General features: G+C 42.7%; 1 protein-coding gene across 3 annotated transcripts in view; it reads left to right on the top strand.

Annotated features, from left to right (window-relative positions):
- mipol1 (mirror-image polydactyly 1) overlaps nt 1–24,576 on the top strand; it is a 42,954-nt gene that overhangs the window by 3,106 nt on the left and 15,272 nt on the right. The window contains exons 1-10 of one of the 3 annotated variants that reach the window (XM_087175665.1): nt 376–1,911; nt 3,290–3,363; nt 7,487–7,562; nt 10,366–10,475; nt 10,610–10,883; nt 13,946–14,051; nt 15,058–15,163; nt 15,699–15,825; nt 21,423–21,456; nt 21,541–21,711. In XM_087175665.1, coding sequence (XP_087031791.1) covers nt 1,811–1,911; nt 3,290–3,363; nt 7,487–7,562; nt 10,366–10,475; nt 10,610–10,883; nt 13,946–14,051; nt 15,058–15,163; nt 15,699–15,825; nt 21,423–21,456; nt 21,541–21,711 — 1,179 coding nt within the window. In that variant the 5' untranslated portion in view covers nt 376–1,810. Of the gene's footprint in view, nt 1–375; nt 1,912–3,271; nt 3,364–7,486; nt 7,563–10,365; nt 10,476–10,609; nt 10,884–13,945; nt 14,052–15,057; nt 15,164–15,698; nt 15,826–21,422; nt 21,457–21,540; nt 21,712–24,576 lie in introns of those variants that run through there. The other 2 variants (XM_023412486.2, XM_087175664.1) reach the window with 2 other exon arrangements.

Raw genomic sequence — 24,576 nt, 5'->3', positions numbered from 1 at the left:
GCTGAGTGTAGGCTGAAAACAGCCGAGACTAGACTGAAAGCAGGTGACACTAGCCTGAAGCAGCTGAGAGCAGGCTGAAACCAGCTGAGACTAGGCAGAAACCAGCTGAGACTAAACTGAAGCAGCTGAGACTAGGTTGAAACCAGATGACACTCGACTGAATGTTAATAGGACGTGATGATGTGGGTTGTTTGCAGCAGTTCTACAACAGTCTTAAACTACGTCCTCAGTCTCACACATTGACCACACAAGTCCAGACACATACCAGGTTTAGACCTGGTCTTGTTAATAGTTCCTTTGCTTGCTTTCCTCCTGACACAATGATGTTAATGTATTAGTAATAATAATATAACACTGACAGGAGTCACTGCTACAGAAGTACATTTTTTTCAAGCAGCTGAGACTAGGCAGAAACCAGATGAGACTAGGCAGAAACCAGATGAGACTAAGCTGAAACCAGATGAGACTAGGCTGAAACCAGCCGAGACTAGGCTGAAACCAGATGAGACTAGGCTGAAACCAGCCGAGACTAGACTGAAACCAGATGAGACTAGGCTGAAACCAGGTGAAACTAGACTGAAGCAGCTGAGTGTAGGCTGAAACCAGCCGAGACTAGGCTGAAACCAGCCGAGACTAGGCTGAAGCAGCTGAGACTAGGCAGAAACCAGATGAGACTAGGCTGAAACCAGATGAGACTAGGCTGAAACCAGCTGAGACTAGGCTGAAACCAGCCGAGACTAGACTGAAACCAGATGAGACTAGGCTGAAACCAGATGAGACTAGACTGAGGCAGCTGAGAGTAGGCAGAAACCAGCCGAGACTAGGCAGAAACCAGCTGAGACTAGACTGAAACCAGGTGAAACTAGACTGAAGCAGCTGAGAGCAGGCTGAAACCAGATGACACTAGACTGAAGCAGCTGAGTGTAGACTGAAGCAGCTGAGTGTAGGCTGAAAACAGCCGAGACTAGACTGAAAGCAGGTGACACTAGCCTGAAGCAGCTGAGAGCAGGCTGAAACCAGCTGAGACTAGGCAGAAACCAGCTGAGACTAAACTGAAGCAGCTGAGACTAGGTTGAAACCAGATGACACTCGACTGAATGTTAATAGGACGTGATGATGTGGGTTGTTTGCAGCAGTTCTACAACAGTCTTAAACTACGTCCTCAGTCTCACACATTGACCACACAAGTCCAGACACATACCAGGTTTAGACCTGGTCTTGTTAATAGTTCCTTTGCTTGCTTTCCTCCTGACACAATGATGTTAATGTATTAGTAATAATAATATAACACTGACAGGAGTCACTGCTACAGAAGTACATTTTTGCATCATACTTTTGCATGTAATGTCATATATTTCACCACATTAGTGTTCTACCAGATGTTTGTAGCTGAAACATGCCAACAGTCTCTGTCTCTATGTCAGGACAATGACATTAGTGACATTTGAAACATCTATCACATCTGTTCCAATGAAAAGAAACACAGAGTTTCAGTCTATTAATGTGAGGATGTGGGCAGTGAGAGGGAAAACTCTGGGATCAGGTGGTTGGTTTGACCTGTTCCTGTAGTTTAGTGACATCAAACAGAAGTAATAATAGATTTTATCTTTTATTCTGAACTCTGAAAACGACACCTGACTCACCTGATCCTGTGAGCTCATCAATATTTAACTTGCGGAAGGTTAGGAGTCTCTGTTAGCCAATCACAGTCCTCCTCCATCTGTGTGACCTGAAAGCGCAGTGAGGTGGCACAGAGTGTGGTGGTTGTCATGGAGATGGTCAGGTGTGCTTTCAGTCAGGAGTTGTGTTGATGGCGTCCGGAAGCTTCAGCAGCAGATCTCTGGACGTTCATTTCGCTCTGCAGAGAGCAAAGAGGAAGATCAGCAGTCTGCAGCAGCAACTGAGACACAAGTAAGAGACATCAGAGACATCGTAGACATGAGAGTTCAGACTGAAGAGAGACATCAGAGACATGATGTCTGGATGCGGTCTGGATGTAGGTCTGGATGTAGGTCTGGATGCGGTCTGGAGGTGGTCTGGATGCGGTCTGGAGGTGGTCTGGATGCGGTCTGGAGGTGGTCTGGATGCGGTCTGGATGTAGGTCTGGATGTAGGTCTGGAAGTGGTTCCGGAGGTGGTTCCCGAGCTCTTCTGGAGGTGGTCCTGGAGCTGGTCTGGAGGTGGTTCCCAAGCTCTCCTGGAGCTGGTTCTGGAGCTGGTCTGGATGGGGTTCCCGGGCTGTTCTGGATGTGGTTCTGGAGGCGGTCTGGACATGGTTCCTGAGGTGTTCTGGAGGTGATTCCTGAGCTCTCCTGGAGCTGGTTCTGGAGCTGGTCTGGAGGTGTTCTTGATGTGGTTCTGGAGGTGAACCTGACAGAACGTGGTCTGTGTTAAACACAGTGTGGTACAGATTAAACATGAACCATGTGACCTGCAGGTCATGTGATCACATGTATAGGCTGACTGGAGATCAGCTGGGTTTAACAGATCACTGGTCTCTGTTTACTGGTCTGACTGGTGCATTATCAGGATCAGGTGTGATCGGTCAACCTGTTGTTACCTGCTGATGTCAGTACATACCAACAGTCCCAAGTGACGTCATCATGATGTCATATCTCTTAGCTGAGGGAGTTTCTTTGGTACTGCATTGGTTGTGTCTGAAATCTCTCCCTCCTTCACTCGGTGTAGAGGACTGTTGACTGAGCTAATCGCTAACATGGAAAAACACTTTCACACACTCGGCTCATTTTCTCCACACTGTCTTTCTGTCTTTCAGGCTGTTGGTTGTACACTACACTTTGAATGATGCATTGTGGGATACTATGAGTCCACTATGTAGGGTATGATAATTCTCACTATACATTTGGACAGCACTGCAACATGGCATAGTGAGTGATTACGATGATATGAACTGATTAGATTCTGAGGGTCAAAGGTCACAGTGACGTCACAACACATAACTCAAGAATTCATTCACTAATTATAACATAATTTAACTGAAATGTCTAAAAGGGTAAAATGAAGAAGTGATGACATCATAATGATGGTGTGTGTGTGAACCGCAAAGGTCAAAAGTCCTTTTAACTTCTACAATGTGTTCTTTCTTGATTCGACTGGATTTATTCTTCTGTATCTGTCTCTCTGATGGTGAAGATGATGGTGATGATGATTGTGATGATGGTGATGATGATGATGTCTGTGGATGTAGAAGTCTGAATCCTCCAGGTCTAGATCTAGGATCAGTGTTTCTGATGTGTATTTTCTGTTTCCAGAGAAACCAGTTCAGAGAGTCCAGAGAAGACCAGTCTGTCAACATGGACGCCCAGCAGGGAGCTCAGGGACTCGCTGGTGGACATGTACACAGGTAAATACTGGGGCATCATGTTAGGGAGTCTTACTGGTTTCACTGGAGCTGATGAAACTAATGCTGTGTGTTTATTGGTACTGTCAGAGATGAAGTGTTTACTGGATTGAACTGCTCTGTGAACACATGCACACACACACACACACACACACACACACACACACACACACACACACACACACAATCCAGCTAAGGTTTGTGTTCACAGGTTAAGAAGGAACAGGTTCTGTGTTACAGCAGCAGATAGTCTCACGGTAAAATCACAGAATGAGTGTGGTGGTGTAATGAATCAGTTTGTCCAGCAGGGGGAGATATGGTCCTTCACACAGATTAACACTGACCAACAACATTGACAGCATGGAGATGAGGTCAAAGGTCACAGAGGAATACCACAACTAAAGGCCTGTTCTTGAATTTAACTGAAGTGTTGAAATAATTCAGCTTTAATAGAAGTGAATTTATTTAAATTTAAAATGTTTTATGATAATTTGATTTATTAGTCAAACTGAGAAGTACACACCTGATAAATACAACATGATAACACAATCATTAATAATCAATATTGAATAATCAGATGTGGTGAAGGGTGATGGTGTGAACGATTCCTTCAGTTGAACAGGTGTGAACGTGCCTCTGTCCTCTAACAGTTATCCATCATGGTGGAGTGCGTCCTTCGTAATCTGCTGTGTAAATCCGTCTGGAGGACGTCTGTATATTTGGAGTTTGACTTTCTGCTTCATTAAACATGTTTGCAGTGAAACGTCGAGCTGAGAGGCTGGATGTTAACACAGATGATGAAACCTGCTGGAGATTACTGACAGACATCATTATTAGTAGTTACCATAGCAACAACCATTTTACCCTGTTTCTACAATATACATGTAAACAGTAGAATGACAACGGTTTATACAGTCATCTGTTTCGAACATCTGCCTGGGTTAGTGTTACACGTTGTGTTGACTTTTATTTTGTAGGAACCTTTCAGTTAGGACCCAGCTGTATCTCTGAGGTATCAGAAGTACTGATACTAGTAGTATTTGAAGTACTGATACTTGTAGTATTTGAAGTACTGATATATGGATCATGTGACAGAAAGTGAACAGTTTTTTATTAATTTCTCTGAGTCTTTTTCTCGCCTCAGTGATAATCCATCATCTGTCGGTGTCTCTCGCCCAGATCAAACACACCATATGAAACAGTTGTGGAGGAAACACAGTATTCAGTGTGTCAGTGAGGGAGCCAGACTCAGATCACTCCATATGTGTCCTCTGTTTATTTCTGTCTCCTTCTGTGGTTCTTCTGTAGACTTACTCTGATCATCACACCATATCACACCTGTACTACAGCTGTACTACACTAATACAGTCAGAGCCCAACAACACAGTCACACATCATTAGTTCTGAACAGAAGAAGAAATGTTGTGATCATTTTGATCGAAGTATTCTCTGATCAAATCTGATCAATACAATTAAGTGACAACAGTTACAGTTCATTCTTCATACCTTCACTGTTGTCACATGTTGTTGTTTGTTGGTGTTTGTTAGCTGAAACATCACAACATGTGAAAACCTAAATTCTTCCTAAAACCAGAGCTGGAGTAAAACTGAAACTTGTGGGAATAAACTTTATTGATAAAAAGGTCCCCACTGAGCACCTGCTGCGCGCACGCACACACACACACACACACACACACACACACACACACACACACACACACACACACACACACACACACGCTGGTCAGTAGATTAATATATAGACAGAAGAGGAAGACAAAGGCAGAGAGAGGCTGAGAGTGAATGAGGAGAGGGAGAGGGAGGAGGCGGTCGTGTGAACTGTGTTTAATCTGCAGAGTGGGTGGTCTGCACACACACACACACACACACACACACACACACACACACATTGTATTGTTAGATGAGGGTGGGCTGCAGACTCTGGTTTGTTTGGACAGACTGAAGTAGCTGCTATTCATATCTCTGGAGGAATGTATGTGTGTGTGTGTGTGTGTGTGTGTGTGTGTGTGTGTGTGTGTGTGTGTGTGTGTGTGTGTGTGTGTTGTGCAGATGTGAAAATGTGGGCCAGTTCTGGTGCAGACCAGATCATCCACAGTCCCAGTGTCTCTTACTGTTTCCTGTTTGTGATGGCGACAGGGGGCGGGGCCAAATGGACTAAAGCCTCCAAAGGGGGGCGCTGCAGAGCTGAATGAGGCAAAGACACTGTGAGGTGAACTAGAGTGAAACATGGTCCTCCTCAGAGTCCTGAGTCAGATCTGAATCCTCAGACCTGAACCACATGTTGGTCTGATTCAGTGTGATGTCACTTCCTGATGAACAGAGTCTGCAGAACTTCATAGAGAATCCTCCTGTTGTTAAGTTTCCTTCAGTATCAGAGTAAAACATCATGATACACTGCAGACAGGAGCTGGTCACATCTGATCACAGCTGATTCAGCTGATCACATCTGATCCAGCTGATCACATCTGATCACATCTCATTCAGCTGAATCAGATGAATCAGCTGCTGTTAATGGGCCCGAGAATAGAACAGACCATGTGAAGAGCTGCAGATGGTTCACTGGATGATGAACAGTCCTGTGTGTTGGTGTTCCCTCTGTAAACACCTGAGGGTCAAACTGTATAAAACTTCTTGTTTGTTTTTTTTAAACAGCAGAAAATGTCTCATCAGTTCAGAATCTATATTCTATGTGGATATTCTATATATTCTCTATCTATAATAAAGAAGCAGATCCATCAGTCAAATCAAAAAGCTGCTGATTAATTTTTAGCTGTAATAAACTGTTTCTTGAGCGCTCAGATTGACTGTTTGTGTAGATGTATGTTGTACATCAGTATTTACTGTATGTTCTCTGTATTAATATAATACATCTCTGCGTGCGTGTGTTTGTGTGTGTATGTGTGTGTGTCCTGTATAAGTTGCTTCTCTCTTCGGCTTAATGTCGGTATCTAAATTCATGTGCGGCGTGGCGGCGGCGTGGTGTCGGCGGGCCGGATCACAGGCGGATTGTGTTGGATTTGAGCTGAAGCCTCTTTAATCATCGTAACACCGTCATTAATATTCATGCAGTCAGCTGGAGCCCCCCCCTCACTCACTGCACCAAACTTTCTGCACAAAATGTATTAAATACAGCTTAAAAAATTAATGGACTTTAGTTTATATTACATGAAGAAGAAGGGGGGCAGATGGGGGACACGCCCCCCCCCCCCCCCCCCCCCCCATTGGTTCATGTAGATTGGTCCTCTGATTGGCCTTTGTGTTTTCCCTTTTTTCTGCAGATTTTTCCATCTTTGACGAGACTTCAAAGCGAGCGCGAAGCATGAACGGTCATTTAGAAGGATTTAAGACATTATCACATCTGTAATTGTACATGAATAATAAGGAGAGCCGCCGCGCTCAATTAGCTCTGAGTCCACAAGAAGATCAGAGACAGGAGGAGGACGTGGGGAGGACAGGGGGAGGACGGGGGAGGCAGAGGACGGCAGGAAATGAGAAAAGTTTCAAAGTGAAAACGCTCAAAGAGTAAATTATTCAATAACTGTTAATACAGCAGAACCAGGACCTGGACCTGGTTCTTTATGTTCTGACACTAGAACCTGAATTACACTCTTTAAAAAAATACTACAATACCCATGAGCCTCAGCTGTTGTCACGTGGGATCAGGTTTCTATAGTGGACAGGTGTTTCAGGTGAAACAGGTTTATATTAGAAAGTGCAACAGTTCACAAACAAAGTGGAAATACTGCTCCAGCCACCTGTTAATCATCTGTCTGTCTCTCACCTGTCTGTCTTTATCAGTTTTTAACCAGCAGCGATCCTGTCGTGTCAATCTTCCTAAACACTTGCAGCTCATTAGCAGAGTAAACACAGTCTTAATATCTCGTTAAGGCCTCGTTAAGGACAGTCCACGGCTCCATCAAAGACTCCACCAATCAGAGTGCAGGTGTAATAAGAACATGGCAGATCTCAAGATAAACGCTCATTAAGTCAAAGTAAACAACAAAATACACAGACAGACAGGCAAATAACTGACTGGTAACCCTGCAGAGAGTAAGACAGATGAGAGACAGACAGGTGGACTAACAGGTGAATGTCTGTCTTTCAGATAATCCCAGACTGAACGCGGAGCTGCGACAACGTCTGCCTTCACCTGCCAGACAACAACTCATCAACCCTGACAGGTAGTGTGACATCACTCCCACCTGTCTGACAACTGTCTAATAATAATAATAATAATAATATTTTATTTGTATAGAGATTTGTAAGTGCTTCCCATGAATCAAATAAAAACATCAAAACAAATCAAAGTGAAATGCAAATGAAATTAAAAGACATCACACAATAATAGCATTTTTATAAAAGTGTGTTTTAAGAAGTGAGGTAAAACGAGGAACTGACTCTGCAAGTCTGATCTCCTCTGGTAGCTTATTTCAAAGTGTAGGGGCCCTGACAGCCCTTATCATCTTCGGTTTTTAATGTAGACCTTGGAGTGGCCAGCAGTAGACTACCAGAGGATCTCAGACTGTGTCCTGGCTCATAAGGGGTTAAAAGTTCAGAACTATAAGGAGGGGCCAGCCCAAGTCTGGCCTTAAAAGTAATTAAAAGAATTTTAAGATCAATCCTGAAATAGACGGGCAGCCAGTGAAGGGATGCAAGGACCGGAGTGATGTGGCCACAATTTTATGGGCCGGGTAAGTAGCCGAGCTGCAGCGTTCTGAACCAACTGTGGGTGTTGATTTTTGACTGAGACAGTTGGAGAGTGAGTTGCAGTAGTCAACGCTGGAGGAAATAAAAGCGTGGATAAGTTTCTCTAGGTCTGTGGCAGAAACTAGAGACTTGACCTTGGCTATGTTTCTCAAATGATAAAAACATGATTGGACAACTTTTTTCATCTCAGGCGTAAAACACAGATCCTGATCAAAAAATACTCCAAGGTTTTTGTCTGAGGGTTTGGTGTCATTGTGTTAATTGATTAAGTTTAAGTTTTCTATGATTTGGATTCTTTTTGGAGGTGGACCAAGTACGATGACCTCAGATCTTGACTGATTTCATTGCAGGAAGTTGTCTGACATCCAGTATTTTATTTCGGCAAGACAGTTGTGGAGGGTTGCTATATTGGACTTATTACCGGGCCTGACTGGTAGGTAAAGTTGTGTATCCAGGATTTTTCCTGCATAGAGAATTGGGAGGTGGCCGCCTCGGTCAAATTTCGTGCCGCCTCCGCCTCCCGACAAAATTCTAGTACTTGTTTTTTCGGTACTCTGTGGATTTGATCTTTGTAACTGTATTTGCGGCTGTACGCCACTACGGCAATGTAGTGCCGCTGTATCGTAATCCGTGCATCAGGCTGTGGCATCCGAAATTGCCAAAGAAGAAGAATGTGAATGTGCTGGATTTTCTGCCTGCGGAAGGAGGCGGCGACCTAATTTTGAGGCTCTTCAAACAAGTGAATAGGGTTGCCATCCATCCCGTATAATATGGGATTGTCCCGTATTTGAAAATAAAATGCTTTGTCCTTTACTGAATCAATACGGGACGCCTCCACCTCCCGACAAAATTCTAGTATTTTTTTTCTCTGTACTCTGTGGATTTGAATCAATATGGGACGCAATTTGTCTCGTATTTTTGTTCATGTTATGTCCTCAAAGTACTGTGAATAATGTAATGTCAAGTAAAACCAAACCAGTTGCCTCCTTTTTTCACATAAAAGGTGGCAAACCTACAGATGAATATAAAATTTTTAACATTGACGCACACCCAGCTTCTTGAAAAGTTTCCCTAAATTAACGTTACATCCCATCGTGTATGTTTTTTTGTTTTTTTGCAGAAATGTCTAGAATCACAGATTATTTTAAAAAGGAGAGTTTGTCAGGAGGAGAATCGCGAGGACAGGTGAAACAGTGCAGAGTGCGGAGATCATTAGTTCTTCTAATATGGGAAAAAAATGTTAATTCATCTCACTAATGAGATACGGTTAATTTGTCAGGACTGACAGTAGGCCTAGTTCAGCCACAAGTGGAAAGTGCTGCTGGAGGAGAGGATCAGAGCGTGAGAGAGGAGTCAAGGCGAGAGTACCAAGTCTTTAGAAGTGTATTAACGAGTCTGTTTATCTATCTGTCTATACCGTTTGAACACAACTTTTTCAAGGATTTTACACAAAAATGGAAGTTTAGAGACAGGTCTGTAATACTCCAGAGTGCTAGGATCCAGGTTGGGTTTTATTAAGAAGAGGTTTGATGAGAGCAGTTTTAAAATTGTCAGGGACAGAGCCAGAAGTCAGGGAGCTGTTAACAATTGCTAAAATGGAAGGACCAATAGCAGGCGTAGTCTCCGTCAGTAGTCTCGTAGGGACCACATCCAAAGGGCAAAATGAAGACTTAATTTATTTAACCATGTCAGTGAGTGTAAACAAAGACACTGGTGTGAATGAGCTGAGGGAGGAAGTATGAAATGATCTGTGAGTTAAAGGCTCTCGGACAGGTAGATTGTGAGGGTGGGAGCTATCAGTTTGTGATCTGATTTTTTCAATTTTTCCAGTAAAAAATATCTTAAACTGTTTGCAGAGGTCAGGTGAAGAATGCAAGTGATTGACAGAGACAGGAAATGCAGGGGACAGAGGACCTGGTCTGGACTCAGACCTGTTGGCTGTAGACTGTCAGGGTTCTTCTGAACAGACTCCTGTCAGTGTGTGGTCAGAAACACAATATAAAATTTGGCTAAGCTAACATTGCTAACACTTTAGCTGCTACAGAGTAGCTTTATGTCACATATCATTCACACACCTTGTTTCCATGTTTGAGCTTCAGCTTCAACCTTTTGTACACTGACTATGAGCCAATTGTTTAGCATCAAAACCTCTTCACCTGAAGATCTGTGAGAGACCTGTCAGCCAATCCTGTCCTGAGTTGGTACTGAACCACATGTTGATCTGATTCAGTGTGACTTCACTTCCTGATGATGTCATGATCTCTGATGTCCCTTCAGAATAAAACTCCAGAGAAACAGAGGCTGCAGAACTTCATTGAGAATCGTGTTTCTGATGTTTTACAGATCAGGGACCGGTCTGAGTCTGGACCACATCGAGTGGCCTCAGGGTAAGATCTATCATCCATCCATCATCATCCATCCATAATCATCCATCCATCTCATCTCTCTCTCTCTCTCTCTCTCTCTCTCTCTCTCTCTCTCTCTCTCTCTCTCTCTCTCTCTCTCCCTCTCCCTCCATCAGCTTCCCAGCACCTCCAGGATCATCCAAGCTCCTGCTCCCCCTCCCCTCTGTCCCACAGGAGATCTGTCTCTCCTGTCTCACCCCTCTTCCACAGGAGGTTTGTCTCTCCATTGTCTTCCAGACCTTCAGGAGGTGCAGGGGAGATGGAGATGGACCCCAGCAGAGACCCTTCTCCTCGTGCAGAGAGCTGTGGAGATGAACATGGTGGAGGTGGAGCACCCAGAGGACCTGGAAGTCCCGGCCATAGAAGACACCTGGTCACTGCTGACGGCAGGTGAGAGAGGGGATACTATTACTACTGCTACTACTACTGTTAGTGCTACTATTACTACTACTACTACTGCTACTACTATTATTACTACTACTACTACTACTAGTGCGACTATTACTACTACGACTACTGCTACTATTACTACTGCTACTGCTACTACTATTATTACTACTACTACTAGTGCTACTATTACTACTACGACTACTGCTACTATTACTACTGCTACTGCTACTACTACTAGTGCTACTATTACTACTACTAGTACTGCTACTACTACTTCTGCTGCTTCTGTACTAAAAGTAGTGATGGTCTGCCTTATATTAATTTTTTGGGAAAAAAAAAAAAAAAACATCCCTTGGACAGGCGCCAGCTCCCATCGTTCACTTAAAAGAGCTGACTCGTTCGCGACCGACACATCACTGATACGTCCCTTCACTGCTCTCCTGAGACTGGGAAGCACTTGGTGACTGGTGGCGTAGAGTGTCAATCACATGACAATCCTGATATTTAATGCTGTGCTGGGTCGACAGATGTTTCAGTATGTTGCTGGTGTTTCCACCCTTGCTTGAAATCTTAGTGCCACAGACATTGCACGTTGCACTGTTGCGCACTGTATTGCGTCATTTTGTGTGAAATTAAGCCACACTTCCTCAAACCCTTAGTTGTTGTTCGCGCTGACTGCCTCTCGCGAAAGTGTGACGTCATTGTTTTGCAAGGCACGTGGAACTAAGTGGAAGGCATCGATAAGTGAATCGCTAAGCATAAATGCAAACGGATGCATGTGGATGGATCGAACCAGTTCAAACCGGTTCTCAACTGGAACTGTTTCTTGATTCTCATCCCTAACTAAAAGTAATACTAGTAACAATGATAATTTTGTGTCAGCTGAAGTAATAGAACTGAAAGGAGAGGAAGAGTCAGAGGTGAGTGCTGTAGGTAGCTGATGTGATGAATGAAAGAAAACTGCTGATCGTTCATGTGAATGTACTAAAAGCAGTTGGAATGTTCACACTTAGATTGAAAGGTGAAAGTTGTTAAGTAGATGCTACAGTGTTCTGGACAGTTTCTAAGGTTTTCATTAGATGTTTATTAATCATCATCAACATCATCATAATACTATATAGAGTATAATATATTAATAGTCTCTTTTCTTCATCAACATGTTCAAAATGTATTTTCAAATAAAAAAGTGGAGTAGAAACAGAGATAATGTTTGTTTATTTATAAAAAAGGACCCAAGACATATAAATATGTTCATGTTATCGATTATCTGCATCACAGACTGAACATCTCCATACACTAGTCTTGGTGTTTTTTTCCACAAGTCGCTGTGGACATGCTGCTGTCATCCAACATGCTGTTATTGTTTACTGTGCCTGTCTTCTTCTTCTCCTCCAGTTTGATGTCAGACTGGAAACAAACAACAACAGTTGTAGTGTTGTTATACTGCCCTCTATAGTCCTGTTAGAATCACATCTCCAGGACCTTTGACATCTTTGTACCTTCAGTCCTGCAGAACAACCAATACCGTCACAGTTTCAGAGTTGTAGCATGGACTTGGTTCTGAATGAGTTCTAGTGACAGTATTTTAAATGAGACCTGAAATGTGGGAAGTCTCTGACACTTAAACCAAGGCATGATGTATCTATAGATTATTACACATTTGAATAATAATCCTATTATGCATATTGGATATTCCATAATGTACTGTAGTGTTTTTGAAATGTTTTCTACAGTGAGCAGAGTTATTAAAAAGTTTATTGCTTTTGATTAAACTTCCTCAGCTTTCTTTAGATTCTGTAATTCCTGTGTTTTTTGCTTCTTTTGTCTCTTTTGATGCATTTTCAGATGAGATCTGTGGAGCAGTTAGAGATGCATCACTGTATGAAATGTGACCTATTAAATTTAGATGTGATTTGATTAGTGGAAGCGTTAGAGATCGAGACAGAAATAGAAAGATAGTAAAAGCAATCGAGGCGGGAAGAGAGGGAAGTTGATTAGAAGCAGCTGATATTATAAAGTGAGAAACACTCAATTACAGAAGACAGTGTCAGCCATATTCCAGTGTCTTATTTACCCGCTTTATTACGCTAAGAAGCAGCCTGACCTTTAAGGTGATATGAGAGAATTACAGGCGAATATCAGTCACTGCTTATTAAAGCAACACCTCATAACCTGCTGCCTTCATCTCTGAGCCTCATATCTGATAATGTGAGGCCACAACCTCAGGTTAAAACACCTGACCTGACTACACACAGGTGAAACTCTAATGAAACACACACTGAGATAATGTCACAGGAGTCCTGACCAATCACAGCCTCACTGACCACCAGCTCACCTGCTGCATTCATTATTTATATTTCAAACACACAGGATGTGTCTACCGCAGGAGACCCACATTTCAAAATACAAGTTATTTCCATACCTGATACTGTCGGGTTTATAAAGATTTGAGGTGTACTGGCCCTGCCCCGGGGCCAGGACCTGACCCTGGGGCTCATCCAGACTAAAACTGCACACCTCCACCTGATTTGTCCTTATTAATTATTAATCACAATCAACTTTGGCGAGCCTCATGCTCCACCCACAACATTCCCACATTTAACCATAAATGGACTTCCTGCACGTTCTCCTGTCAGCTTTATTTTTATAGATCCAAACTTTGGCATGGGAAGTGGCATACACCTCTTTCAGTCCCCATGATAGATGAGAACCCAGAGAACCTAGGGAACCCAGATCCTCATTCTGGCTCCATTGTCTGTCACTTCATATGAGTGTGTTTCTGCTGTTAAGAGTCGCTGGTGCAGAACCTCGGATCACATACAGAACCTCAGATCAAATACGGAACCTCAGATCAGAACAGATCCTCAGTTTAGAACAGAACCTCAGATCAAATACAGAACTTCAGATCAGAACAGAACCTTGGATTAGAACAGAACCTGAGCATTGCTATAGAGAAACCTGTTGGTTCTTAAACGTCTCTGTGACCTGGTCATGTATGTCACATGTGTGCCGTGTTGTTCTGCGGGTGGTGTCTGGTTCTAACTGGGTCCTGTTCTCCTCAGTCTTCATCAGGACGTCTCAGTTGGTGGACTCCAGAGTTTTGATCGAGACAGGAACATCTCGTTTCTCCTGAAGGAGCTTGACGCTCTGAGAGAACTCAACAAGAAGGTAAATACAGACACACACGACTCACCTGACACCTCACCTGAGACCTTGGTGTCAGGACTCAGTCCTACAGGTGTTTAATAAGTGAAGGAGATCAGGTGAAGCTCAGACATGTTGTTAGAGGAGTGAGGAGAGGAGGGCTCTGAAGAGAGCAGGTAAAACCAACAATGGATCTGAGAACATTTACTGGTGCCACTTCACAATAAGACGACCCTGATAAAGGATTAATGAATGGTTTATAACTAGTTTATTAATTAGCTTGTTAATACTTTATAAATCTTTTATAAGCTGTTACAACACATTAGATAAAATCTTTATCCGTACTGTTCAGCCTCATATCTCTGTTTTCTTCATCATCAGTGTTTGTAGCAGCTGCTTCATCACGTTTCTTCAGTTACTAACAATTAACCACCGTCAGCATCTTCATGGTCAAAGAGTTTGGCATATTAATAAATGATGTGTGTTTCACACACTACTAAAGGCTCCTGTCACCAGTTATAAGTGATAGTGAGTCATTATTCAGATTAATGAGTAGGAAGCATTAAGTTTATCTTGCCAAATAGTGTTCCTGTGTCAGTGTATGAAAACAGTGTTATAATTTGTTTATAATAGTTTATGATTTATAAAGTGTAACTGAATTGATAACCTTTTATTACCTTACCTTTACCGTATAAATCCTTGATAAAGGAAGTCTTATTGTGAAGTGGAACGATTGACCTGCTCCTCTTCTTTGTTTCTCAGGTTCATGAACATCTGAAGCTTTTCTTTCTCTCCTGTGACAGTGAACTGAGTCTGTTCTGACAAAAGATTCATTGGTAGTACATTATTGATACAACAGTAGTCACCAATCATAGAACGTCATGATGAAATCAGACGTTTATCTGAAAGATCCTGTGAAACACAGAAGAAGAAGAAGATCCTTACAACAACACAGAAGGTTCTGGTCCTGGTCTTGGCCTTGGTCCTGGTCCTTGAGAGAGGTCTTTACTAACACCTGACTGTCTTCTAGCTGCAGGACCAGCTGCTTCAGAAGGAGAAGGAGCTGCAGAGGAGGGAGGTGGAGGAGGAGCTGAGGGAGGAGCAGAGGGAGGCCCGAGGCTGGGAGAGACCTGCTGGTGAGGGGGGGTCACAGTTTACTCTCCTCTTAATCAGATCTGATCAAACCTCAACTTCTTAAATATTTGATTATTTTTCATGCACACTGTTTAATACCAACACTCACACACACACACACACACACACACTCTAATTAAAACAACAGCAGTGGTAACGAGGTGACAGTTAACGAGGCAGCTGTTAGTTTAACAGAACAGTGTGTGTGTTTAATATTGATTTAACTGAGCTGTGTGGGTATCTGTGTGTGTCTGTGTGTGTGTTATGTGTCTGTGTGTATTTCTATCTTTGTGAGGACCAGTTTGAATTACAGACCCAACAGAGTCAGGACATTTTTGTCGATCCTCACACCTTCAAAGATCTGAGGGTTCAGATCTGGTTTTAAGGTTCAGGTTAGAACTAGGTTCTGGTTAGATCCAGGTTCTGGTTAGAACCACAGAACTGAACAGAAACTTTTCAAATGAAATGACTAACAATAAACCCCTGATTTTAACAGTAACACCTCCTCTCCCCTCTCCTTTCTTCTCCTCTCCTCAGCGGTGTTGGAGGAGGTGTTGGCAGCTCAGAAGGACAGAGATCAGGCTCTGATGTCACGACTCCTGTTGGCCAATGAGGAGAGAGACGAGGCTCTGCTTCGTGCACGCCGACTACAGCAGGCTGCTGAGTATGACACACACACACGCACTCTCTCCTTCTCTCGCTCTCTCTCTCTGGGCTCTGATTGGTTCAGACAGAACGACATCAGGTTGTTAAATATGTTGTTTTTGCTGCAGACAGATTGATGATCAATAACTATATTGATCTTTATTGTTGACCTTTGACCTACAGAGTGTCTGTAAACACAGACCTGCAGGTTCAGGTCCTGGTCTTGTACTCGGTCGACCCTCTCTGGACACTGAACTGTCAGAGCTCCAGGTGCATTGCGGGTAATGTAGGCTCCATCCATCATGAGCCTGACATGAAGAATGTGTTGAGGAGACAGGTGTTTGTTTTTTTGTTTGTATATTCACTAATTTACATGTTTACTGTGTTTACCTGGTGGAAAACAACAACACCCCCCCCCAAATACACCAGAAAATCTAATTAGAGATAATAGTTGCTCTCTCCCTCACTCCTCCCCCTGTCTCCGTTCCCCTCCTCCCCTCCCTCTTCATTATTCTCCACGTCGGTCTCGTTAAGAGCTGTGAAACGAGCTCTCGTCCTGTTCGAGGAGCCACCAAATACACCAGAAAATCTAATTAGAGATATTACACCCCCTCCTCCCCCTGACCCCCCTCCTCCTTCCTCCCTACACCACCACCCCCCCAGGATGAGAGGGTAATTGATTTTGGAGGCCACAATCCTTTTTATGAGGGACAGAATATGGAAGAGCATGTTCCATCTGTCAGTGTGTGTGTGTGTGTGTGTGTGTGTGTGTGTGTGTGTGTGTGTGTGTGTGTGCGCGCGCGCGCGTGTGTGTGTTTTCCTAATGGAGAGAGCAGCCTGTAATACCTCTGTAAATGTGTGTGTTTTTGTGTGTTTTAGCTGAAGTGTGTGTATGAATAATGTGAATCTGCTGCTGTCACTGTTTGTTTTTCTACATTTTCTTTGTCAAACACTGTGAAGATCATCTTCATCTTCATCAGCTGATTCTTTTGTTCATAAAACCCGTTAGTATGACGATATCGTTTCCACTCAGTTACCTACAATTAAAGAATCACAGGCGCTTTTTGTTATTCACATTATCAATAATCAGCTAATTATTTATCCATTAATCAACTAATTCACTAATTAACTAATCCATTAAGTATAAAGGTGAAGATGACTTACAGATTCTGATAGGACCAGGTGATTCAGTTCAGTCTGCAGAACCAGTTCAGTCGAAGAACCAGGAGAGTTTGAAGAACCATTTCAGTCGAAGAACCAGTGAAGTCGGAAGAACCAGTTAAGTCTGAAGAACCACTTCAGTCTGACGAACCAGTTCAGTCTTGAGAAACAGTCCAGTCAAAGAACCAGGAGAGTTTGAAGAACCAGATCAGACTGAAGAAATGGGAGACTCTGAAGAACCAGTTCAGTCTGACGAACCAGGAAAGTCTGAAGAACCAGTTCAGTCTGACGAACCAGGAAAGTCTGAAGAACCAGTTCAGTCTTAAGAAACAGTTCAAAGAACCAGCAGAGTTAGAAGAACCAGTTCAGCCTGAAGAAGCGGAAGAGTCTGAAGAATCAGGTGAGTTCGATGAACCAAGAGAGTCTGTAGAACCAGCTCTGTCTGTAGAACCAGTTCAGTCTGACGAACCAGGAGAGTCTGAAGAACCAGTTCGGTCTTAAGAACCAGGAGAGTTTGAAGAACCAGATGAGCCTGTAGAACCGGGAGAGTCTGAAGAACCAGTTCAGTCTTAAGAACTAGTCCAGTCAAAGAACCAGGAGAGTTTGAAGAACCAGTTCAGTCTGAAGAACCGGAAGAGTTTGAAGAACCAGTTCAGTCTGAAGAACCTGGAGAGTTTGAAGAACCAGTTCAGTGTGAAGAACCAGGGGAGTCTGAAGAATCAGGTGAGTTTGATGAACCAGGAGAGTCTGAAGAACCAGTTTAGTCGAAGAACCAGTTCAGGCTGAAGAACAACCAAGAGAGTTTGATGAACCAGGAGAGTCTGTAGAACCAGTTTAGTCGAAGAATCAGTTTAGTCTGAAGAACCAAGAGAGTTTGAAGAATCATTTCAGTTGAAGAACCAGTTCAGTCTGAAGAATCAGGTGAGTTCGATGAACCAGGAGAGTCTGAAGAACCAGTTTAGTCGAAGAACCAGTTCAGGCTGAAGAACAACCAAGAGAGTTTGATGAACCAGGAGAGTCTGTAGAACCAGTTTAGTCGAAGAATCAGTTTAGTCTGAAGAACCAAGAGAGTTTGAAGAATCATTTCAGTTGAAGAACCAGTTCAGTCTGACGAACCAGTTCAGTCTTAAGAACCAGTCCAGTCAAAGAACCAGAAGAGTTTGAAGAACCAGATCAGCCTGAAGAACCAGGGGAGTCTGAAGAATCAGGTGAGTTCGATGAACCAGGAGACTCTGTAGAACCAGCTCAGTCTGTAGAACCAGTTCAGTCTTAAAAACCAGTCCAGTCAAAGAACCAGGAGAGTTTGAAGAACCAGATCACCCTGAAGAACCGGGAGAGTCTGAAAAACCAGGAGAGTTTGAAGAACCAGATTAGCCTGAAGAACCGGGAGAGTCTGAAGAACCAGGAGAGTTTGAGGAACCAGTTCAGTCGAAGAACAAGTTCAGTGTGTAGAACCAGTTCATTCTTAAAAACCAGCTCAGTCTGAAGAACCAGTTCAGTCTGGTGAACTTGGAGAGTTTAAAGAACCAGTTCAGTCTGAAGAACAAGTTTGATCTTGAGAATCAGTTCAGTCTTAAGAACCAGGAGAGTTTGAAGACCCTGTTAAATGTTGACACAGACGATTTGGTTCACAGTTTGTGGTTTTAGTATTGTTTTAGATAAGTGTTTCTCAAAGAGTGGTCCATGGACGACAGGCAGGCTTCAGACCACCGGTTGTTTTAAACTCAGTGTTTGTCAGACTGTGTGAGTGACCACTGAGCCGCGTCGAGAGTTGCATACGTGTTGTTTTCAGTGTTAAATTCAGTCATTTTTATTTTAATCAGCTGTTTGACAGTGTTTTTGGATGTGATTGTAACAGACTGGTGTGTGACTAAGACAGTTTATGTTTTATGATTTAAATGACAGAAATTATGAAAAATGTGATGAAGCTAACTGCTAGCTTCTCTGGGATTGAGCTAAATGTTTGTGGAGTGAGGTCGTCCATGAGTTTGATTATAATGGTTTGAGACACACTGAGTTAGGAACATGAAGAAGAACAGCTCCACCTGATAATCACCTGTGAACCCTCAGGCTAATGTCATGACCCACTCCAGAGATCCAGAACCTAAGGTTGGAAACTCTGCCCATGTCAGGAATAATTGAAAACAGCTGAGCTGAAGTCTGTGGATGTCTCTGTACATTTATCTGAAATGTTCTGTCTGATGTGAAACTTTTCCAAAATGAAGAATGAAGATTTTATTCTTACTTGGATCATTTGATCCACTAATGGCGGCGGCGGAGTTTCTGTTGAGTCAAGGTGTGAGTGGGAGGGTTAATGATGGCTGTGGAGCGAGCCGAGCCGAGCTGAGCTGAGCCGGGCTGGATGGGCTGTAAGCAGGGTGTTAGAGGAGCTTTATTGGAGGCGGCCGGTCTTTCATTACCTGCTGTTCCCTGCAGAGCGGAGCCGCCTCGGCCACCTTATTACAGTTTATTACAGCAAAACAGCAGCAGGCTAAATGAAAAGAGCTTCCCAGGAGGAGAGGCAGGAGATCAGCTAGTTACCAGCTCTACGTCCACCATTATGACTGCTGTCAGAGGGAGAAATAAACTCTGAACAGAGTCCGCTCAGCTTCACAGCGGTTTTAAAATGATGGAGAGTTTCAGGTGGACTTCAGGGAGAGCAGGACAAAATTACTGCACAGCTGCTGCAGCCGCGACGCTCAGGTCATCTACCAGGCTGCTGCAGAGGTCCAGGTTTAATTTGGTCAGCAGCAGGAACACTGGGGGGCGGGGGGTGGGGGCGTCTGCGCAGGGCCGGATTAAAATGAGGCCCTGATTCGCCCCCATCATCCTGTGTTCCCCAACTTATAAATGCAATTTTTTGAAAGAAAATGCAGTTTGTGAACTTAATAACAACCAAATATTTAGATTTAAAGCAAAATAATTGTTATACAGACTGAAAGGAAAACTGCAAGAGAGAGCTACAGACTGTAAAGGAGAAAGCAATGATCAAACACAGAGCAGGATCCTGAATATACTTTTAACATTGAACTGAAATAGAGACACGGCCTTCAGGTGAGATGTTTTCAGGTGAGACGCAGTTTTCAGGTGAGATGTTGGTATTTTTCAGGTGAGATGCTGATGGTAGTTTTCAGTTAAGATGTTGGTAGTTTTCAGGTAAGATGTTATTGGTAAGGATGTTGACAGTCATTTTCAGGTGGGATATCAGTAGTTTTCAGGTGAGATTTCTGTAGTTTTCAGATGAGATGTTGTTGGTAGTTTTCAGGTGGGATGTTGGTAGTTTTAGGATGAGATGTTGGTAGTTTTCAGGTGGGATGTTGTTAGTTTTCTGGTGAGATGTTGGTAGTTTTCAGATGAGATGCTGTTGGTAGTGTTCAGGTGGGATGTTGGTAGTTTTAGGATGAGATGTTGGTAGTTTTCAGGTGGGATGTTGTTAGTTTTCTGGTGAGATGTTGGTAGTTTTCAGATGAGATGCTGTTGGTAGTGTTCAGGTGGGATGTTGGTAGTTTTAGGGTGAGATGTTGATGGTAGTTTTCAGGTGAAATGTTGGTAGTTTTCAGATGAGAAGCTGTTGGTAGTGTTTAGGTGGGATGTTGGTAGTTTTAGGGTGAGATGTTGATGGTAGCTTTCAGGTCGAATGTTAGTAGTTTTCAGGTGAGATGTTGGTAGTTTTCAGATGAGATGCTGTTGGCAGTGTTCAGTTGGGATGTTGGTAGATTTCAGATGAGATGTTGGTAGTTTTCAGGTGAGATGTTGGTAGTTTTGAGGTGAGATATTGGTATTTTTCAGATGAGATGTTGTTAGTTTTTAGGTGGGATGTTGTTAGTTTTATGATGAGATGTTGATGCTAGTTTTCAGGTAAGATGTTGACGGTAGTTTTCAGGTGATATGTTGGTAGTTTTCAGATGAGATGCTGTTGGTAGTTTTCAGGTGGGATGTTGATGGTAGTTTTCAGGTGATATGTTGGTAGTCTTCAGGTAAGATGTTGTTGGTAGTGTTCAGTTGGGACGTTGGTAGTTTTAGGGGGAGATGATGGTAGTTTTCAGGTGGGATGTTGGTAGTCTTCAAATGAGACAGTAGTTTTCAGATGAGATGTTGTTGGTAGTTTTCAGGTGAGATGTTGGTAGTTTTCAGGTGAGATGTTGGTAGTTTTCAGGTGAGATATTGGTATTTTTTCAGGTGAGATGTCAGTCATTTTCAGATGACATGTTGGTAGTTTTCAGATGAGATGTTGTTGGCAGTTTTAGGATGAGATGTTGGTAGTTTTCAGGTGAGATGTTAATGGTAGTTTTGAGATGAGATGTTGTTAGTAGTTTTCAGGTGGGATGTTGGTAGTTTTCAGATGAGACGGTAGTTTTCAGGTGAGATGTTTTTCTGCTGATAGTTAGCAAAGAATCAGTAGGATAAACAGACTGTATCTTGCCAACAACACTGAAACTGTCTGTCTGTTTTCAGGTTGGAGAGGTCTAACCTGTTGGACTCTGACATGGTAAAAACACTAAGTGTTTGTTTGTATTCAGTAGTTTCAATGTGTTATTGATAATCTGATGAGTTTCCTGTTTGTTATGGTCAGGATGTGGATGAGCTCCTTCAGTGTGTCTGTGATGCCAATTCCGTCCAGGAAGTCGAACAGTTCGGTTTAATTCTGGTCCAGCGTCTGCAGTTGGCACGGCAACGACGGAATGACATCACTGCTCAGGAGATGAAGGCTGTAATGGAGGAGAGAGACGGTTCTGTCGCTAGGGTGAGTCCACTTGCCTGTCTGTCTGAGTCCACTTACCTGTCTGTCAGAGTCCACTAGCCTGTCAGACTGAGCTCCCTCTGTGCTGTATCCAGTAAAGTTTGTATCCAGTGTGTCTGTGGGACAGAGGATGAGGAGACGGCAGTGAAGAGCGAATGTCCTCTTTGACTCTGTCAGACCAACAAACACTGAGATGTTATTCAACACCAACAGTTTGCCCTTTGATATCGAGTAAGTCAGATCAGCTTGTAGACACCATCACTCAGGATTTACTCAGAGACATTAAAGTGGCTTAAAGAGGCGTCCCACCCTCAGTGTGACGTCAGAGGAAAATGGCTGCCGTGTGAAAATGGTCTTTGAGGCTCCGGCTGCTGCCATGATAAGAGCTGAGGAAAGGAGCTTCAGTGCTTCCTATCTTATCTCCTTTAGGAAACACTGGAGCTTCCTTTACCAAAGGAAAGGGGAAATGCTGTCACATAATTCCTTGCTTCAGCAACATTTAAAGCGACACCATTGTAGTGTGACCACAGCAGAGCCATATAAATGTAGAAACAACAGAGCAGTTGTTTTATGTTTTATGGAAATCCTTGTCTGATCAACTGAAGCCCAGATCCATAAATATAGATTTATTTTTTTTTAAATCCAGTCAGGAGTCATCATGAAGAACAAGCAGATGAATTTATAGTTAACAATATCATCATCATAACTAAATACTATAGTCTATACATTAATGTCGTTTCACTAAATCCTCTTCCGTTGTGTAAAGACCTAAAAATGAATTTGCTCTAGTTAACAGTTATATAGAAATGTCAGGAAAGTATAAACTTCTGTCTGAATATCATTAATTCTCAGCTCATTATTTCTATTTAATCATTATTATAATGGCTCAACTTTCTCCATTTGTATTTTTCTTATTTCAACTTTTCATCCTGTTTGTTTCTGTGGTTAAAGGAGGATTCATCCTCCATGTGTTATAAATAAAGTTAGTTAAAGAAAAATCTTAATGTAAGTTCAGCCGGATTCTTTTCCTCAGGTCCAGACCCAGATACTGTCCTGTACAGACCTGGAACTATAACCTACAAATGATAGAGAATTATTATTATTATTATTATTATTATTATTATTATTATTATATAGTATTATATTATTTAAACTTTTGGCTCCTGCAGAGGTCAATGTTCATGTTTAAAACAGAAAAGTTGAATGAATATGTTAAATGAGATGATTGGAGGAAGGAGGAGGAGCTGGGTCGTCCTTTCCCTGAGCAGAACCAGATTCCAGGTTCAGATCAGTCAGGAACAGACTTCAGTCTGCTTTATAAGAATTATCTTATCAGACAATAACATCAGTGTATGTGATGGAATGGTGGCATTATAATGAACCAGTGGCCCCTCCCTCGCTGTCTACAACATGTCCTTGTCGATAATGTCAGAGATATGTGAAGTGTCTGATCTGAGGATCTGGTTCTTGTACTCTTGAAAGACTTGTCTTCCTGGTCTCCTGTGTTCCTGCAGGTCTCAGTCTGATTATGTGGTTTTTATTGAGTCCTGTTGCTTCAGTCTGTCTGCAGGAAACACGTCTCTAAGTCGCCTGTTTAACCCAGTTTGCGTGGCGCAGCGCGGCGCTCACTGTGGCCGCCAGATGACGGTGGCCTCCGCAGCCAAAACCTCAAATATTTGCAGTTTGAATTTGAACATGAATATTTTGAATGATGTGAAAACAAAGTGGTGTGGAGACAAATATTGAGTCGACCTGACAACGCTGACATGGAGGCTGATGTTTGCTCAACACCTGCTGTTTATACACCTGTGTGTGTGTGTGTGTGTGTGTGTGTGTGTGTGTGTGTGTGTGTGTGTGTGTGTGTGTGTGTGTGTGCGTCCGCGTCCGCAGTTCTCATACTGGCTGTATATGTGTGTTATTTGAATGTAATCTCTGTGGAGGCACGGGTTGTTAAATCAGATGTTCTGCAGGTGTGTTTCCTGATCAGAGAACAGCGTCGTTGTTCCACCTGGATGACATCACTAGGATGATATCAGCTGAAGGGTTAGATAGATGAGGCCGGAACATGAGTTCAGATGCAGCCTGACTCACACCAGGTTCCTGGTCCAGGGAGGCTGTTCTGGACTCAGAACCCAGCCACATTAAAGCTGCTCCTTAATCTGAGAGGTTCAAGCAAATCTAATCACCTGATGTGCGTTTAGATGTAAACATTTAGATTAACGGCCTTAATGTGGTCCAGAGTTTAATGAGATATTATAGCTGTGTTTCCACTAACAGCAAATATGGCATAAATGAACAGTAAATAAAAGTTCAGTGGAAACTAGTATCAAAACAACAACAAATAATTCAAAAACAACAACAACAAATACTAGAAACAAACAAACAAACAGAAGAAGATTAAAAAAGTCTTTTGCAAACTGTACATGCAAAACCAGGTCCATGCAGTAGTTGTTCTGGAGCTTTCGGTCATGTTCCATGTTTTTCATCTGCATAGTAGTTATTAAATTTTGTGAGCACATTAAAGGCACTGATGGTTCATTCAATGTGTCTATTCTCTGGTGCTTCGTCAGCCAGATTCTTCTCTCAGGTTTTCATCAGATCAGAGTTTTTGATAAAAATCAGGATAAAGTGTCAATAAATCATCAATAAATGAGGAAGATCCAGAATCTGATTAAAAAGTTTAAGTCTGAAGAAGAAAATCCAGACTTTCCATTTCTGCCCATTTCTCCTCTGGAGGCTGATTATTATCGAAGTTCAGTTCACAGAGTTTATTACAAAAACCTGCAGAGTGCTGGATTTATTACCCACAATTCATCTGGATTCATATACTGCTCTCTGTGGGAGGATACGGGGGGGGGGGGGGGGGGG

The sequence above is a fragment of the Seriola lalandi genome, unplaced genomic scaffold (genome assembly GCF_002814215.2).
Source record: "Seriola lalandi dorsalis isolate HSWRI2012SDOR001 ecotype SW California unplaced genomic scaffold, Sedor1 jcf7180002054481, whole genome shotgun sequence".
Taxonomy (NCBI): domain Eukaryota; kingdom Metazoa; phylum Chordata; class Actinopteri; order Carangiformes; family Carangidae; genus Seriola; species Seriola lalandi.
Note: the sequence above shows the minus strand (reverse complement) of the source record. Positions and strands in the feature narration are given on the sequence as shown.